At 39.9% G+C, this 17447-nt stretch overlaps 1 protein-coding gene across 1 annotated transcript in view; it reads right to left on the bottom strand.

Moving 5' to 3' along the window:
* Nucleotides 1-17447, bottom strand: part of FRAS1 (Fraser extracellular matrix complex subunit 1) — a 680896-nt gene that overhangs the window by 315258 nt on the left and 348191 nt on the right. Inside the window, exons 19-20 of the mRNA XM_089676214.1 lie at nucleotides 8895-9035; nucleotides 4318-4461 (exon numbers count right to left, since the gene is read on the bottom strand). Coding sequence (XP_089532340.1) covers nucleotides 4318-4461; nucleotides 8895-9035 — 285 coding nt within the window. The remainder of the gene's footprint in view (nucleotides 1-4317; nucleotides 4462-8894; nucleotides 9036-17447) is intronic.

Here is a 17447-nt window from a genome sequence, read left to right as displayed (position 1 = left end):
AGCTGAAGGGTTAGAATATAGAGCCCGTATCAATGTCGTGAAACAAGGGTCAAACCCTACCCTACCCAACATCTGAAATAAATAGTCCCATGATAAACTGTCAAATGGTTTATGAATATCTAGTGATAACAATAAGACTTCCCTCTGTAAGGATTTATCCCAATTGGATTGTACAGCTGACAATAAAGCCAAAGTCCGACGAATTTGGTCCGATGTTTGTCGACCGCTGATGAATCCTGATTGGTCGTCATGAACATAAAGAGCCAAAAATTTGTGGAGGCGTAAAGCCAGGATTTTAGTAAGAATCTTTAGATCACAGGTAATTAATGAGATAGGTCGATTGGAGACTAAAAGTAGCATCCTTATGGGGTTTGGTGATAACACTGATGAATGCCTTGTTTTCGTCAGGAGGCACAAGTCCCCCATTCCGTAAATTAAAATAATGGACCATATGTGGAATCACGATATCAGGGAAGACTTTATAATAGTTATGAGAAAGACCATCTGGTCCTGGGGATTTATGAGGGGCAAGAGTTTTCAAGGCATTCCGAATCTCCTCGCAAGAGATAGGCTGTTCCATCGACTCCCTATGGGCCTCCTGAAGGGAAGGAAGCGCAACAGAGCTCAAAAAGTTGTCGGGAGAAGAAGAAACATCTCTCTGAGATGAGCAATACAGATCCTTGTAAAAAGAATGACATTTTTGGAGAATTTTACTGGGATCTTGAGATAAAGTGCCATTATCTAGTCTGAGTTTAGGGAGAGACGTTTGGGAGTGTTTAGGGATTAACTTGCGTGCCAATAAAGTGCTTGGTCTATCCCTTCAAGTGAAGAATTTATGGTTGGACCATCATAGCTGTATGTCAGCGGTAGTAGTAAGGCATAGATTAAGTTCCAATCGGGCTTGATCAAGTTTAACCAACAGGTCTGGATTGGGATTCCGTTTATGCTGGGTAACCAGGTCAGTATATACTTGAGTTTTAGTGAGAAGCAGATCATTTCAGGCTTTTTTGAGTCATGAAGAGAGTTGAATAATAAACCCCCTAACCAATGCCTTATGGGCTGCCCAATTAATAGCCGGGTTCGTATCCTCTGCTTTATTGAGTAGGAAGTAAGTTTGTAGATGTGAGGAAATGTCCTGACAATATGAAACATTGCCCAAAATAGATTCGTTAAGGCGCCAGTTATAAGCAGTCTTACCATGAATCCAGGATGAAAGTGTTATAGAAATCGGGTCGTGGTCAGACCAAGGTGTGGAAAGAATTTTAGCTTTAAGGAGTCTGTAGCAAGTATGAGCCCTAGAGTAATGGGAATAATCTCAAGAAGTTGGGTTAGCTTCTCTCCAAACATCAACAAGATCATAACAATACAATAGCTGGGCAAACTTATGACTCTGTCTAGTAGGGGGCTGAAGCATGGTGGTTCGGGAACGATCGATCCAAAATCTGATCCAAAGCTAAATTAGAGCCACCAGCCAAAATAACGTCACCTTCAAATTCAGAGGCCATGGAGCTCAATAAAAATTGAAAAAAAGTCCACATGATTGGTATTTGGAGTGTAGTAAATTTAAAAAGTGAATAGGTGTCCTCCTAAGTGACCTTTCACCAGAAGATATCACCCCTCTCTATCCCGGATAATTTTAGATTCAGCAAATGACAGATGGCGAGACAAGCAAAGGTCAACCCCCCGTTTGTTCTCTGTAGCATTAGCAAAATAACAAACAGGGTAATCTTTATGAACATAGCTTGGGGTGAATGAAGGGGGAAAATGTGTCTCCTGTAGGGCAACAATGTCGGCCCCAAAAGAGCGGTATGAATTAAAGGCCTTTATACGTTTGGAGGGGGAATTGAGCCCCTGAACGTTGTGAGATAGTAAATGGATAGATCTGCTATTAGACCGTGGAGAAGACATAATCAACAACTAAGGAACTATATATAATGAAAACCATCCGCTCTCGGAGCATAAGAAAAGTCCAAAGAATCCAGGGATACTGACTGCTGACCCTTGAAAAAAAAGGAAAGAAAAAAAAAGCAAGAGAGTTCAAACAAAAAAAAGAAGTAAAAAGTAACCAATGGTTACTTGTCGAGTAACCAATGGTAATAAACATAATAATATAATCAATTCAAACAATATACCAGTAGTATCAGGGCTATAGCCCTGTAAAGGAATGGATCTACCCAAAGAGACAACTCAGGGGAGAGTCAGGGCCCACTGACGCTCCCCGACACCAACAAGAACAATAACCCATTAATAACATAGTGCAATATAAGAATAACCGAGCCCTCTCATACTGTAGTCAGCAGACGGGTCTGATGCAACCTCATGGACGGCATGGGGGAGAGGAAGAGATAAAAAAAACCCAAAAAAACAAACCCCCCCTGTTATAGTATACAGATATGTACATAAAGATAATACCTCTCGCACCCCTCCCGCCCTCACCCCCCCAATCCTCCCAAAGCACCCGAGTAGTAGTAGCCAATGTTCATGGGGAACCCCTGAAAAGCCACCACATGTCAAAAAACCACAAAAAAAAACCCCCCACAAAATTAAGTGTTAACCTCAAGAATTCTTTCTGGGTGATCTCGGTGACTTCGTCTTCCCAGAATTTGGAGCAGTCCACAATGGTGAAAGCAGCGGAGGCCAAGATGTAGACCTTGCTGGGGAATGGGATCTAGGGCTTCGGGAAATAATGCCCAGTTGAAGTAACAATTCTTCGCCATATTGAAATGTAGAGAACCCGTAAGGTTTTCCATTGAAATTGTAGGTGAAAAGGGTAGGCCTACTGATACTGGATATCCTTCTGCACTAAGTGGGAAAGTAGTGGCTTAAGAGATCGCCGCTTCTGGATAGTGGTCGGAGAGACATCTGCAAATATTTGTATCTTAGGTTCCGCAAATTCCAAATCCAGAGTCTCCCTACTATACTTCATAACCGCTTCCTTGACCTGAAAGAAGTGTGGCTTGACAATGATATCCCTAGGAGGGCCTCCCTGTCTAGGGAGGATCAATTCTCTGTGTATACGATCAATTTCTGTATGAAGATCGTCAATATCGGGTACTGCAGACCGCATGAGGGTTTGTGTGCAGCTAGTGAGCTCCTTAACTGACTCAGGGAGCCCTCGAATGCGGAAATTGTAGCGCCGGGCCCGATTTTCCAAATCATCAATTTTAGAATAAGCTTCCTCCAAGTGATCTTGCAAGTCGGTAATCATATTAGAATTTTGGGATACACTATGGACTGTCGCATCAACTTTAGACTCGATATTGTCCAGGCGTTGGCCTAATTCCTGAATTTTCTTGTTTAAGGTCAGCCGCCAATTTTGTTGTAGCTCTATCCAATCCAGTTGCAGTAAATCAGCAAACCGAGCTATTAGGGTTGCACCACCTAAGTATTGTGGTGGATCCGGAAGGATTGCTGGTGAATGAGCAGGGCTGTCAGATTCAGGTGCAGGTTCCAGGCTGCTACTCTGGCTAAAAAAGATGGCCGCCATCTCACCATCCAAAGGGGAGGAAGCAGGGGAATCGTGGCCTAAAGAACACGCTGAAGCCTTGGACTCAGGCATTGCAGGGCTGGAGGGTGACTGGGGGGGGGGGCCATGGTGAATAACTCACCCCAGATGGTGGAGCCTCCGCTGTCCGGACCCAGCCAGGAGCGAGGGTAGGGCCCGATTTTGCCTTCTGAGGGAGAGCTGCTGATTTGGTGGAGGCAGAGAGGGTGGCAGGGGCTGTGGACGCTGAGCAGGGCACCATTTTGGATCCTCTGCTGCCCGCAGGGATAGAGGGCTGGGAGCCACCGTGGCTCCTCCCTGCTATCCGTCCCGGCATTTGTTCGGAGCCCCGGGGTCCGGGCTAGGTCCGGGGTGAGTCCCGGGAGCAGTGGGGGTTCGGTGCCCTGTATGGGCCATTCTTAGTGCTGGGGGGTGTGCGGAGCTAGTCCCGGGACATGGAAACCGGCCGCCCACGCATGCGCACTGATAGATTTACTTTAAATGGCAAACAGACAGTTGAATTATTTAATATTCAACTGCTTCTTTTCCCTTGCAGTGGTTATGTCTCCATCTCCTTCCACTAAGCTATAATAAAAACGTTGCTCTTGAGAGGCAAGTGGGCTTTTCTATCCTTAATTATGAAGAATCCTGCAAATGATAGCATCAGTTGTTTTTGTAATGAAAAGTAGTAATCAACCATAAGTGGGGATTCTGGTGGAAATAACTTGCTTCTGAGAAGCTGTCAGGCAAGCAACCTTGCAAAACTAAAATACACTTTTGTTTGCAATTGATGGTCTTATTGACTAAAGAGATATATGAGAAATAACACTTACCAACACAATAGCCTACTAGGTTAAGGTACTGTCCATCAGAACATGAGGTTTTGCAGCTACCAGCACTAAGACTAGCATGAGGGTGGCAAGTTAGACATTCAGCATCAGAAGAACCACTGCACTCCTTACATGATGGGTGGCATGCTGCAGCAATGGAGAAAAAACTGTGGTGAGTAATAGTACACCATAAAACATTACAAACAATGCCCATGCTATGCTATTCATAAAGTTGATTGTTCAATAACCCAGTACCAGATAAAATAGAACAGCAGGATGTTTTTAGCAAAAGTAACAGGTGAACATGCATAAATAAAGATTCATAAGAATTCAATGTCTTGGTAAAAATATAGTTACTTACTATTAATCTATTTTCCATTGTTTAAAGATTTTGTAATTAACGTAGGTGAAACAAATATACTTGCAGGTTTTACTTTGTGTACATAAAGAGGAACGCCAGAAAGTAAAATGCACTGTGAACTGCCAATTCTATTCACGAAACCAGGAGAGCGCTTACATCTTGAGTATACACTCAAGTTATCTTTAAAATGGAATTTCCTCTAACCACTGAGGAATGCCAAAGTGACTAGAAGAAGAGTAAAGGTGCTCGCAGCTAGGTATACAGATCATGACTACCTGATTACAGCCGAAGTTCTGCTTCTACAGTGCTTGTACTAGCAGCTATGTAAACAAGAGAGCAAGACTGCCTCTAAAGCTCTAAACATAGAAATACAGAAAGGAGCACCAGACTAAAACCAGATGAAATGGTCCAAGATAATTGTAATACTTATTAACCTCCCTAACGGTATTCCTGAGTGTAGCTCGGGGTAAAATGTCTGTACCAAAAGCGGTAACCCCGAGCTACACTCGGGCTTACCATGCAGCGCTGCATAGGGAGTCCCTGCAGCACTTACCTTGTCCTTCGCTCCCGCGATATGTCCCCTGCGGCGTCCCCGGCCATCTCCTCCGGCTGATGCCGGCATCCGGCTCCTGTGTTCCGGTCCCTGTGACGTCGGGACGTACGGGCGCCGCCAGCGGCGAGAAATTTGAACATTTTAAAAAAATGTCATTTTTTTCAAAACAATTTTACATGGTAAAACATTGCTGTTTCAACCCATTTCACATACATTTTGTCCCTAGTGGTTTGTCCTGTCCCCTGTCTGCATTTTGATTGTTCTTTCTGCCTGGAAACTTAGAAATGTCCATGGCGTCCAAAAAGTGTCCCTTTAGGTCAAAAGCGGGTTTAGATCAGCTAGAGAACAGCGATAGTAAATCAGAACCACTTGCAGAATTGAGTGATAATGATTCGTGGAGAAATTCGTCATCAAACACTGAAAACGATTCTGCGACTTTGCTCAGCGATGTGCGAACTTGGCGCTATATTTCAAATTTCAGTGTTTTTGGTTTGATTATATTATTGAATTAAATGTATGATTTAGAATCTTGTTCAGACAGATTTCAGTGAGTTATTCCTAAAAATTACAGCCTACAATAAAAAAACTACATATTTCCATGCAAAATAATTGTACCGCTTTCAGCACCAAAAATATGAAATGATCATACCGCTAGGGAGGTTAAATAAGTTATATAAAAACAGGCACCGCTTCTCGGAGGCAACACTGCCCTTTCATAAAAGCCTAACACAGGATAACAGAGCTCAACACATGAAGTAACGTGACAACTAGCTGCTGAGCAGCAATTGATGCATCTATTGCTGCTCAGCAACCAGTTGTCACATTGTTATTCCATGAGCAGAGTATAATACTGGCTTCCAAAATACGTTGCATATTTTTATATGATGTTTTTAATAATTAAATTGATCTTGAACACTTATTCGGTTTGTGCGTGGTGCTTTGTGATGTATTTCTATGGTTTGAGCTACTTGTATGTGTTGTTCTGGAGCCTTAGAGCTGATTCACACATGTGTGGTGCAGATTGAACCTCAGGTTTCACAGCTAAATGATACTGAAGTTGTTCACTGGTTCATGTCAGGTTTACATCAGGTTCAGGACAGGATTAAGTCAAGATCTTATCTTGTTCACACATATGCAGTTTAGAAACGGTTCCCATAGAAGTCAACATCCTGTAATCCACACCTGAACTGGATCGCACTGCTCAGAAATCAGTCATGGCTCTTTTTAAAACTGCACTGAATCCGCCAGTGCACTGGACATATATGAACAGGCACCATAGGAAGCAATGTTTTTTCACATCATGTTGATTGAATGCGGTTCAAACCACATGCAATCTGCATATATATGAACCGGCACTAAAGCAGCTCTGGCTGGCCACAGCTGATGTTTGCTTGCACAGTGCTCTTCTTCATCATACTTTATCTGAAGCTGTTGTAGCCAAATGGATGGGAGCACAATGGATAATTTTTAAATATAGGTGGCAGACACTGACGTGTGGTATGGTTCAAAACAAATAAAAAGCCATGGCTGCTTCCCAAGTTCTTCAAAACTATAAATGCCGAATCAGTCCTAGGTTCCCTTGTTTTTATAACTTGCTGAAAAAAACACACATTATGATGAATAATATATTGATTACTAAATTTACTTTTCACTATTGTTTATACAAATATTGGGCTCCATTCACAAAGTGGCATCTTATCGTATCGTATCATATCGTATCGTGGTACTCTAAGAAATATAGTAAAAAAAAAAGGCTCCGTGCTTTTTAAACATTTTTTTTTTGTATTCACAGTGGGATGGATATAGTGGAGAAGAATTAGAACCTCTATCAGGATTTATTGCTAATAAAGAGGTAAAATGGTTTAAACCCGTAGAAATATGCCAACTCGAGTGGTCCTTGTAGCATATGTATTAATACAAAAGAAAAAAGGTGACTGAAATATCAGTCAAAGGGAAGATGTTTTCACAACACACACGTGGTGTATCAAAATAACTATGTTAAATGAAGTAAATACAAAATATTTTAATAAATGTCAAATATCGAATGAAAAATTTTTTAAAAATCACACAATATATAAATACCTTTCTTCTACAATGCAGTCTTTTTTTATTGGTGGAAGAAGGGTATTTATAAATGTGTGTGATTTTTGATACTATTTTCTTGCAATTTTTGGTATTTATAAAGACATTTTGTATTTACTTAAAGTAAAACTAAAGGAAACATTTTTTTTTTGTTTTGGATAGGGTGGAGAGGTATTAGAACACCTATTAGGTTTTTATTGCTGTCTGTGCCCCCATTAGGAAGATTCACCCTCTTTATTTGTCCTGCTTACTTTTATCATTGAAAGTAAAATGAAAAGAAATTCCCAAATTTTGGGTTGTCCCCACAAAAGTAATATAGGGGACATCTTCCACTGGGGACACCGATGGCAATAAATTAAAAAAAAAGAGCTGACAGGGATTCTAACTCTCCATTACTCTATCCAAAATGAAAAAGAACATTTTGCCTTTAGTTACACTTTCAAGCAGCCTTTCTCAACCTTTTCAACACAGAGGAACCCTTGAAACAACTTTCCAGTCTCAGGAAACCCCTAAAAATTACTATATCTATAACTCATGAAACATTAGTGTGATGGTCAGTGGGAAGAATGCTCCTTACACTTGTGGTCACTGGGAAGAATCTCCCCTTTATAGTTATAAGATCTATGATGTCAGTGGGAACTTGTCAGTTGGAAGAAATCTCTAAAAATAATTGTGATAACAAGTAAAGTATCCCCACTACATATATGTTTTTACAAGGGATTAGACCATTGTGACATGCCTGGTTACACACATGGACATTGTTTGGCGTGACTGGGAGGTTTTTGAAGCAAATGATGTATATTTTTGTATATTCACAAAAAAGACTTTTTGCCTTAAAGTAGAACTAAAGGCTAAGTTTTTTTTTTCATTTTGGATAGAATAAGGGAGAGTTATAAACCCTTGTCAGCTCTTTTTTTTAAATTTATTGCCATTTGTGTCTTCATTGGAAGATGTCCCCTCTATTACTTTTCTGGGGACAACCCCAGACAGTCTAATGGAGGCACAGACAACAATATAAACCTGACAGGTGTTTTAAACCACCTCCACTCTATCCAAGACTAAAAAAAAGTTTTTTCTTTACTAAATCAACCTCAATTTAAATTTCTATGCATTACTGTTGAGAGAACTGATCCAAAAAGGCAGAAACTAATAAAAATTGGCTATTATATTTTTACATTTCTTAAATATCGAATGCCTGGACCACTACTTAATTACTGCAAAAATTTAATTATTTCGTTTCTTCTGTGAACTGAGTTTAACGCCTTTGTAATGCGGTATTTACTGAGTGTTTTGAGGTAAATACCACAAAACGGTATAGGGAATTGACAGTTTCAGGATCGCATGCAATACTTAGGCAAAATGTGTCTGGACACCTAAATATTGCATGCAATCTGCTTCTGTGAATGGAGCCCATAGACACCAATGTTGCACAAAAAATTAAATGGAACTTACTTAATTCACGGAATGCCCATACAGGGGAAGTTTGGTCAGGCTGGAAAGAGGGCTCAATCCAGCCGAGACTTTAAATATAAAAATATTATAATATGTTGCATGGCTTCACTTAAGGCTTCTGAAATTACTTACCATGACAAACGGTATCCTTTTTGTAGAATCCCTCAGGACAGACTGACAAGCATGCCCCATAATGCAGAACATTTGGAGTAGTGCAGCCAGTACAATTTAAATGATTTTTTCCACTGCAGCTTTTACACGAGGAGTGGCATTCTGCAAAGACAGAAATTAAAAAGTACAGCTACATACATAGGCCCGTAAAATCATCATTTAATGACCAGCAGACTACATACATTTGCATCAGTTTGCTAGGTTCAAGTGATAAATGTATTTATATATAAGACAAGGGTTGGATGACAAGTGCCATCCCGACTGATGTTGTGTACACCCTCACATTGTGAGCCACAAAAACAATTGTTTCTGAACTGAAAATATGAAAGGTCTTTTTCCAAAGATGCCAGACTAACTGCTAGCCCTTTACCCATCCATGGTAGTCCCCAAGTTTATCTACAGCATATTTTTAGACCTTAAAAGCCGCTCATATACCACTGATCTAGGCTTAATCTTCAAATGACTGTCACTATTTTTTGAAAAGTCCAGAACTAAAGCCTGATAGACTTTTTTTTGTAGTTTTTATGTTTATAGTCAAAAATAACAGTACCGTCCATGATACTTTTTTATTTGCACTAACACAATGTTTCAGTACAAGCTTTCAGTGTATGCCCCCTTTTTCAAAGTCCAAGCAGTACCTGGTCAAAAATACAACTGTATATGTGTTCTGAACAGTTGCTGGGCCCTTACTTGGTAAGTTGACAAGCAGGATACAGTACTGTTTACTCAAGGTAAAAGGTAAAAGTTTACTATCCAAGCCACAATGAAACATCATGAACCATCCATAAGAAAGTATTTTCTGGAAAGTAAAGTTTTCAATTCACAAAATCAACCATTTTCCCTGCAATGTTTCATCAGTTTTACCTTCTATCTACAGTTTTGCTGCAGTTAATCAAAAATGCTAATTTCAAAACCTCACATAAAATATTCAGCCATTTAAGAAGCCATTTTGGGAGAGACACGCACAGAGGTGCCCTTATAAAGAGTTCATGCGTTTTATGGCTTTCACCATCTTTTCATTCCTGTGCACTGAAGTCAAATGAGGCGTTTAGGGTGTAATTATCTAGGCTAGTATAACATTATGGTGCACAACGTGTTTGTCATCAGCTTATCATTCCCTTCCCACCATTTTTACTGTATACCAACTGTGTATTTTGCCACGGATGAGAGACTTAGACAGTTGCTGTTGCGTACTTTCCACAATATGCATCCATTAAACAGCCAGGCCGTGAACACAGAATACATCTATCACACTTTGCTGCAAAACTGAGTGTATTTGTCAAATAAGACTCATTCTAATTTTTTTAATGTTATATCCTGAAGTTCTAAATAACCTACCGATGCATATTATCAGATGTAGTCTGCAGGATTACCCATCATTATATTAGCACCAAAAATACAAAAGGTCTCAAATGTTTCTAAATATTTAAAGCTATATAGTACATCCAAAAGGTGATGGCAATATCAGGAGTTTAGTATTTTCAAGGTTTTAAGAGTCAGTGCTATGTGCTGGACTACTAATCAAACACATATGTTATAATTCTAATAATGATGGCGCAAAAATGGATTTTAAAGGGTTAGTTCACCTTTACAAAAAACTGCCACTGCAGCTAAGGGGCACCTCTAGAGTAAACCAACTGTGCAGCTTTGACTAAAGCTAAATAATGTCCTTGCTATAGTTGTAGGTCGTTTAAATACCCCCCAAGGCCTGGCTGAAATACTCCCAGAGATGGAATTCCCCAGTCCTGCTTTGTTGGTAGGATGTTGCAAAAAAAAAAAAAAAAACTACCAGCAATTACTGCTCACCTTCACTCTCACAGGAATGAGCTCTTTCTCCAACTCAAACTCCCTCACACATGCTCTCTCTCCCCCCCCCCCCCTTTGTAGAAGATCTGAGCTTAGCAATGCTGTGACAGAGGAGACAGTGAACTGTGTGTGTATGGGGGTTTGAGAGCTTGTTCCTGTGATGATGAGGGTGTGCAATAGTGGTTTACAGTGTCTTGGCAACCTCCTAGCAATAAAACACGATGGGGGGGGTGCCATCCCAGGCAGTTTTTCAGCCAGACTTTGGGAGGCATGTATATGGCCTAGCGCTAGGGCAAGGGCATTATCCAACTTTGGTCGAAACTGCAAAGTTTATTTTTTAGCAAACAAAATGCCACCTTCCAGAAAAAAGAAACAGGAGCAATACTGGAGGTAATTTATCCACTTCAATACCAGGCACTTATACCCCCTTCCTGCCCAGGCCAATTTTCAGCTTTCAGCGCTGTCGCACTTTGAATAACAATTGTCTGGTCGTGCAACACTGTACCCATATGAAAATTTTATCATTTTTTTCACTTTTTGGTGGTATTTAATCACCACTGTGTTTTTTATTTTTTGCTAAATAAAACAAAAAACACCTGAAACTTTTGAAAAAAAAACACACTTTTCTTCATTTCTGGTATAAAATTTTGCAAATAAATAACATTTCTTTATACATTTAGGTCAAAATGTATTCTGCTACATTTCTTTTGTGAAAGTAATAAAAAGAATAATAATTTAATTTGTATTTTTTTTTCAGATTTTCTATTATTTTTTTCTTTTTTTTACTTTTTTTTTTCAACACACTGCGACCAAAGCAATACAATGTTACCATAGTAACATTGAACTACTCTGGGCAAGTGATCAGGATTTTTCTCTTTTTTTAAACACATTATGATTGCTAATACCAGTGTATTTCATTGATATTTGCAATCATTGTTACTGAATGAAACTGATTCATTCAGTCTTTTGTTGTGATTAGCTGTGATTGGGCAAAGCTGATTATATGATACAGATGGGCTGTGAATGGCCCTGTCTGTATCATGTGACTGCTTTGACCAGTCATAGCTAACAACATAATTGTATACAATGGATGGCATGACAAGAAGTCATCCATTGTATACAATTAACATGTGATCTGCTGTGATTGGTCATAGTGGTCACATGACACTGGCAACAGGCCGATGTAGTGATATGTCATCGGCTGTGTTCCGTTGACATAGCCGGTGACAGATCGTGACGCTACGCGGCCACGCGAACGGCTCGTTTTGACAGGACCTCATATATGATGCCCAGTCACAACGGCGAGTGTTCTGCCCGGCCGTCAATCTATAGGCCGGGCGGGAAGGTGTTCAAGCACTCACTAATTTTGGTAGCATAATGTGAAATGTGTGTTCTTTTGTTAAAGAACATTAATTGTTATCAAACTGCTATGGGTAAAGTTCTGCTTTAAATATACATTAATTAATGCATTTACTACCCAACTTGTTCAAATTCAAGTGTTTTTTTTTCCTATTTAGTAATTTTCCAGCAATAGCATATTGAAATTAAAGTTGTGAATGAAACATTAACCTCATCTCCAAGCAAATTGGCTGAAGGTTATTGTGCCCTTTTATTATGAAATGATTGAATCACATATGATACCTTCAGGCTTTTAAGCAGTAAATATAAGGATATCAAATCATCTACTTATGACAGGAATTGATTCAAACTCACCTTGAGCAAACATCCTACATAAAAGTGTGTGAATACAAAAAGGCGCTGGTGTTTATACACTGGAAAAGAGACATAATGGACAACAAAGGTAGATGGAACAAACAAGCCTTGACTTAACTTTACCTACTGCAGGGAGTCAAACCTTTCTTTTCAAATCCCCACAACCAATTGAAACATGATTTTTTTATTTATTTATCAACATATGTGTATGTTGATAAATATGCTTTCCCACTTATATATCTAATATATCTACAGTAATTGCAGTGGTTGCTTTAGGTCATTAAAGCGGTTCTAAAGCCAAAATGTTTTTTTAACTTAATGCATTCCCTGCTTTAAAGTGTTACTAAACCCACACCAGTAAAATCAGTATAGCATGTTTGTTATACTCACTGTGGAACCTAAGGAGTTAATCCTCTGCATTGTGTAAAAAGGCTGTTTGATCCTGTTTTCTCTGCCCCTCCTTTTGTTCAAATGTCCACATCTTATTTCCTGATAAGACAGACTGAACCCATAACCATATGCACATGCTCAGTTTAGTGTGTATTGCTAGATAGGTTTTTTTTTTCTTGGAAGAGTGCATGTGATCAGCATTGTCCAAACAGAAGTCAAGCCTTACCAGTGCTCTGATGAACACTTATAGAAGACACAAGACTACTATATACTGCCAGTGAGAAAAGATATTTAGAAGTTTATATTTAATAAAATAATTGCAATTTCATGCTCTGTGTACTGTGGGAGACCAGATATAGTAAATGCAGGGTCCTGGGTTTAGTAACACTTTAAGGTAAAAAACGTTTTACAGCTAGCTGCCTCCCCCACCTCCCTAAATACTTACCTCAATTGACCAACATCTCTTCGCGCCCCCCTTTCTTCCTCTTCACACAGGGACTTTTTCTCCAACTGCTGTCAATCAAATTCTGTGAGGAGGAAATGGGGAGCCGAGCTAAGTCCTGATGTGTGCGTCTATACAGCACAGCTCCATAAAAACACACAACTCGGGAGGAACATGCACTGTGTTCCCCCATAGCAAGTGGCTTGCTATGGAGCTCATGGAGAAGAGAAGGAAGATTGTCAGTGGAGGACCCCAAAAGGGGAGGCCCTGGGCTGCTCTGTGCAAAACTTCGCACAGAGCATGTAAATATAACATGTTTATTATTTTAATTAAAAACCCTTTTGCCTTTAGCAGCACTTTAAACTACAGTGCTTTCACCAGCATAAGTCAGCATACAGTTGCAAGAAAAAGTATGTGAACCCCTTGGGATTACATGGAGTTTTGCATGAATTGGGCATAACATGTGCTCTGAACATCATCTAAGTCACAACAATAGAAGAACACAGTCTGCTGAACACAATACTACACAAACATTAGATGTTGCCATGGTTTAATTGCACATAACATGTAAACATTCACAGAGCAGGGAGGAAAAATTATGTGAATCTTTGGACTTAATAACTGGTTGCCCTCCTTTGGCAGCAATAACCTCAACCAAACGTTTCCTGTAGTTGCAGATCAGACCTGCACAGCGATCTGGAGTAATTTTGGACCACTCCTCTTCACAAAACTGTTTCAGTATAGCAATATTCTTGGGATGTATGGTGTGAATCGCTCTCTTAACCTCATGCCACAGCATTTCAATCGGGTTGAGGTCAGGACTCTGACTGGGCCACTCCAGAAGGCGTATTCTGTGCTGTTGCAGCCATTGTTTTGTTGAATTACTTGTATGCTTTGGGTCATTGTCCTGTTGCATCACCCATCCTCTGCGGAGCTTCAGTTGGCGGACAGATGGTCGTACGTTTTCCTACAAAATGTCTTGATAAACTCTGGAATTAATTTTCCCATCAATGACAACAATCCGTCCAGGCCCTGAGGCAGCAAAGCAGCCCCAAACCATGATGCTCCCTCCACCATGTTTTACAGTGGGGATGAGGTTTTGATGTTGGTGTGCTGTGCCTTTTTTTCTCCACACATAGTGTTGTGTGTCCTTCCCAAACAACTCAATCTTGGTTTCATCTGTCCACAGTATATTTTGCCAGTAGTGCTGTGGAAAATCCAGGTGCTCTTTTGCAAATTTCAAACGTGCTGCAATATTCTTTTTGGACAGCAATGGCTTCCTCCGTGGTGTCCTCTAATGTACTCCATTCTTGTTTAATGTTTTCCTTATTGTAGATGTGTCAACAAAAATGTTAGCATGTGTCAGAGATTTCTGTAGGTCTTTAGCTGACACTCTGGGATTCTTCTTTACCTCATGCAGCATTCTGCGCTGTGCTCTTGCAGTCATTTTTACAGGACAAACATGCCTAGGGAGAGTAGCAACAGTGCTAAACTTTCTCCATTTGTAGACAGTCTGTCTTACCGTGGACACATGAACATCAACGCTTTTGGAGATACTTTTGTAACCCTTTCCAGCTTCATGCAAGTCAACAATTCTTGATCGTAGGTCTTCTGAGAGCTCTTTTCTGCGAGGCATGGTTCACATCAGACAGTGCTTCTTGAAACCAGTAAACCCAAAACAGGTGGGTGTTTTTTAAGGGCAGGACAGCTGTCAGCAACACATCCAATATCATCACACTGATTGGAGTCAAGGTTGGCTCACTCCTGGCTCCAATTAGCTCTGGGAGAAGTCATTAAGCTAGGGCCTCACATACTTTTTCCTCCCTGCACTGTGAATGTTTACATGTTATGTGCAATTAAACCATGGCAACATCTAATGTTTGTGTAGTATTATGTTCAGCAGACTGTGTTCTTCTATTGTTGTGACTTAGATGACGTTCAGAGCACATTTTATGCCCAATTCATGCAAAACTCCACGTAATCCCAAGGGGTTCACAGACTTTTTCTTGCAACTGTATATATTACACCTTTGCCATATATTAGGAGATTTTGATTCAGTTTTCTCAAAGTTGACAAAAGAAGTGGTGGTAAACATAACTTATTCCTACAATACTTTAAAGCGGTATTAAATCCCAAACCAAAAATGTATTAAATTGTAGCTTACCAATCATTAGATGTGGTGGCTGCATCAGTTTTAATTCTATGACTTTTTTCCCTCTGTATTCACCTGGTAATCTGGCCAGTAACACATCTCCTCTATTATGCCAGGTTCACTCCAACACGTTTTTTAGTGCTTTTGCAGAAATGCACTACAGTCCACTTAACGTAGTTTCCGATGGGAAACGGTCACATCTATGCGTTTTTCAGCCGCAGCGTTTTTAAAAAGGGTCAGGGACTTTTTAAACGGAAAACGTTGCGTTTTTGGTTTAACAGACTTAAGCAAAACGCAAATTGCATTGGTGTGAACCAGGCCTTAGTGAGACATCACTCTGGAGAAATGAGTACAGGACACAGCAGCACTGACATTCTTGGGGAATGGCAGTGTTAAATGTATTAGCAGAATACAAATAACAAATTGAAGCCAAACTCCAGCTAACACTTTAAAACACTTTATAAACAGCAAACTTTTATTTTTCCTTTTGGGATAAAGGTTTTACATGAATAAATAAAAGCTGATCCGGAAGATTTAACAATACCCCCCCCCCCCTTCTGCATTTTGGAACTGTGTTACTTTAACTGACAATTGCATGGTCATGAAATGCTGTACACAAATGACATTTTTTTCACACAAATAGGGCTTTCTTTTGGTACTATTTGATCACCATAGGGTTTTTCATTTTTGCGCTATAAATGAAAAAAGAGTGAAATTTTTTCTAATCAAACAATTTTTTATATCTATACACAAATGTTTGACCTTGCTTTTCTTTTAAACTGAATGGATTGTTTTACAAGGTAAGAGATTATATATACTTTAGGCCAAAAAACATAGCCCAATCTAAATTTATAGTACTCTTTAGTAGAATTTGCATCCATAGCCCAACACATTAAGGTGATCTTGTAAGGCAGGAGAATGGTTAATCTAGCCTCAAAACACACTGTTCATTAGACTGTTGCTGCTATTAAATGGTAGCCAACATATGCTATTGCTCAGTTTAGAGAGGTTTGCAAGGAATTTCTTTGTCCCTACTAATAATAAGAAACCTACACAGGTCCAGCAAGCTCTGGAAAAACAGGGTGCTAATTAGGGTATTATGGTACCCTTTCATATAAAGATGCTGTTTTAAAGAGGCTTTAATTAATACTAAATGAATGTCAAACATAACTAGAAAAAAAATTTGCATGTAAAAAAAAACATTTATAAAGAGATGCTATCTTGCCACATAGAGTGGGGCAAAAAAGTATTTAGTCAGCCACCAATTGTGCAAGTTCTCCCACTTAAAAAGATGAGAGAGGCCTGTAATTGGCATCATAGGTAGACCTCAACTATGAGACAATCACATTGGCTGATTTGGAAAGAATTTATTTGCAAATTATGGTGGAAAATAAGTATTTGATCAATATCAAAAGTTCATCTCAATACTTTGTTATATATCCTTTGTTGGCAATGACAGAGGTCAAACATTTCCTGTAAGTCTTCACAAGGTTGGCACACACTGTTGCTGGTATGTTGGCCCATTCCTCCATGCAGATCTCCTCTAGAGCAGTGATGTTTTGGGGCTGTCGCTGGGCAACACGGACTTTCAACTCCCTCCAAAGGTTTTCTATGGAGTTGAGATCTGGAGTGGCTTCGTAAGAAGCATTTCAAGGTCCTGGAGTAGGCCACTCCAGGACCTTGAAATGCTTCTTACGAAGCCACTCCTTCGTTGCCTTAGCGGTATGTTTGGGATCATTGTCATGTTGGAAGACCCAGCCACGTTTCATCTTCAATGCCCTTGCTGATGGAAGGGGGTTTGCACTCAAAATCTCACGATACATGGCCCATTCATTTTGTCCTGTACATGGATCAGTCGTCCTGGTCCCTTTGCGGAGAAACAGCCCCAAAGCATGATGTTGCCACTTCCATGCTTCACAGTAGGTATGGTTTTCTTTGGATGCAACTCAGCATTCTCTCTCCTCCATACACGACGAGTTGTGTTTCTACCAAACAGTTCTATTTTGGTTTC

The sequence above is a fragment of the Staurois parvus genome, unplaced genomic scaffold (assembly GCF_062004578.1).
Source record: "Staurois parvus isolate SC_StPar_1 unplaced genomic scaffold, SC_StPar_1.0 ptg000013l, whole genome shotgun sequence".
NCBI lineage: Eukaryota > Metazoa > Chordata > Amphibia > Anura > Ranidae > Staurois > Staurois parvus.
Note: the sequence above shows the minus strand (reverse complement) of the source record. Positions and strands in the feature narration are given on the sequence as shown.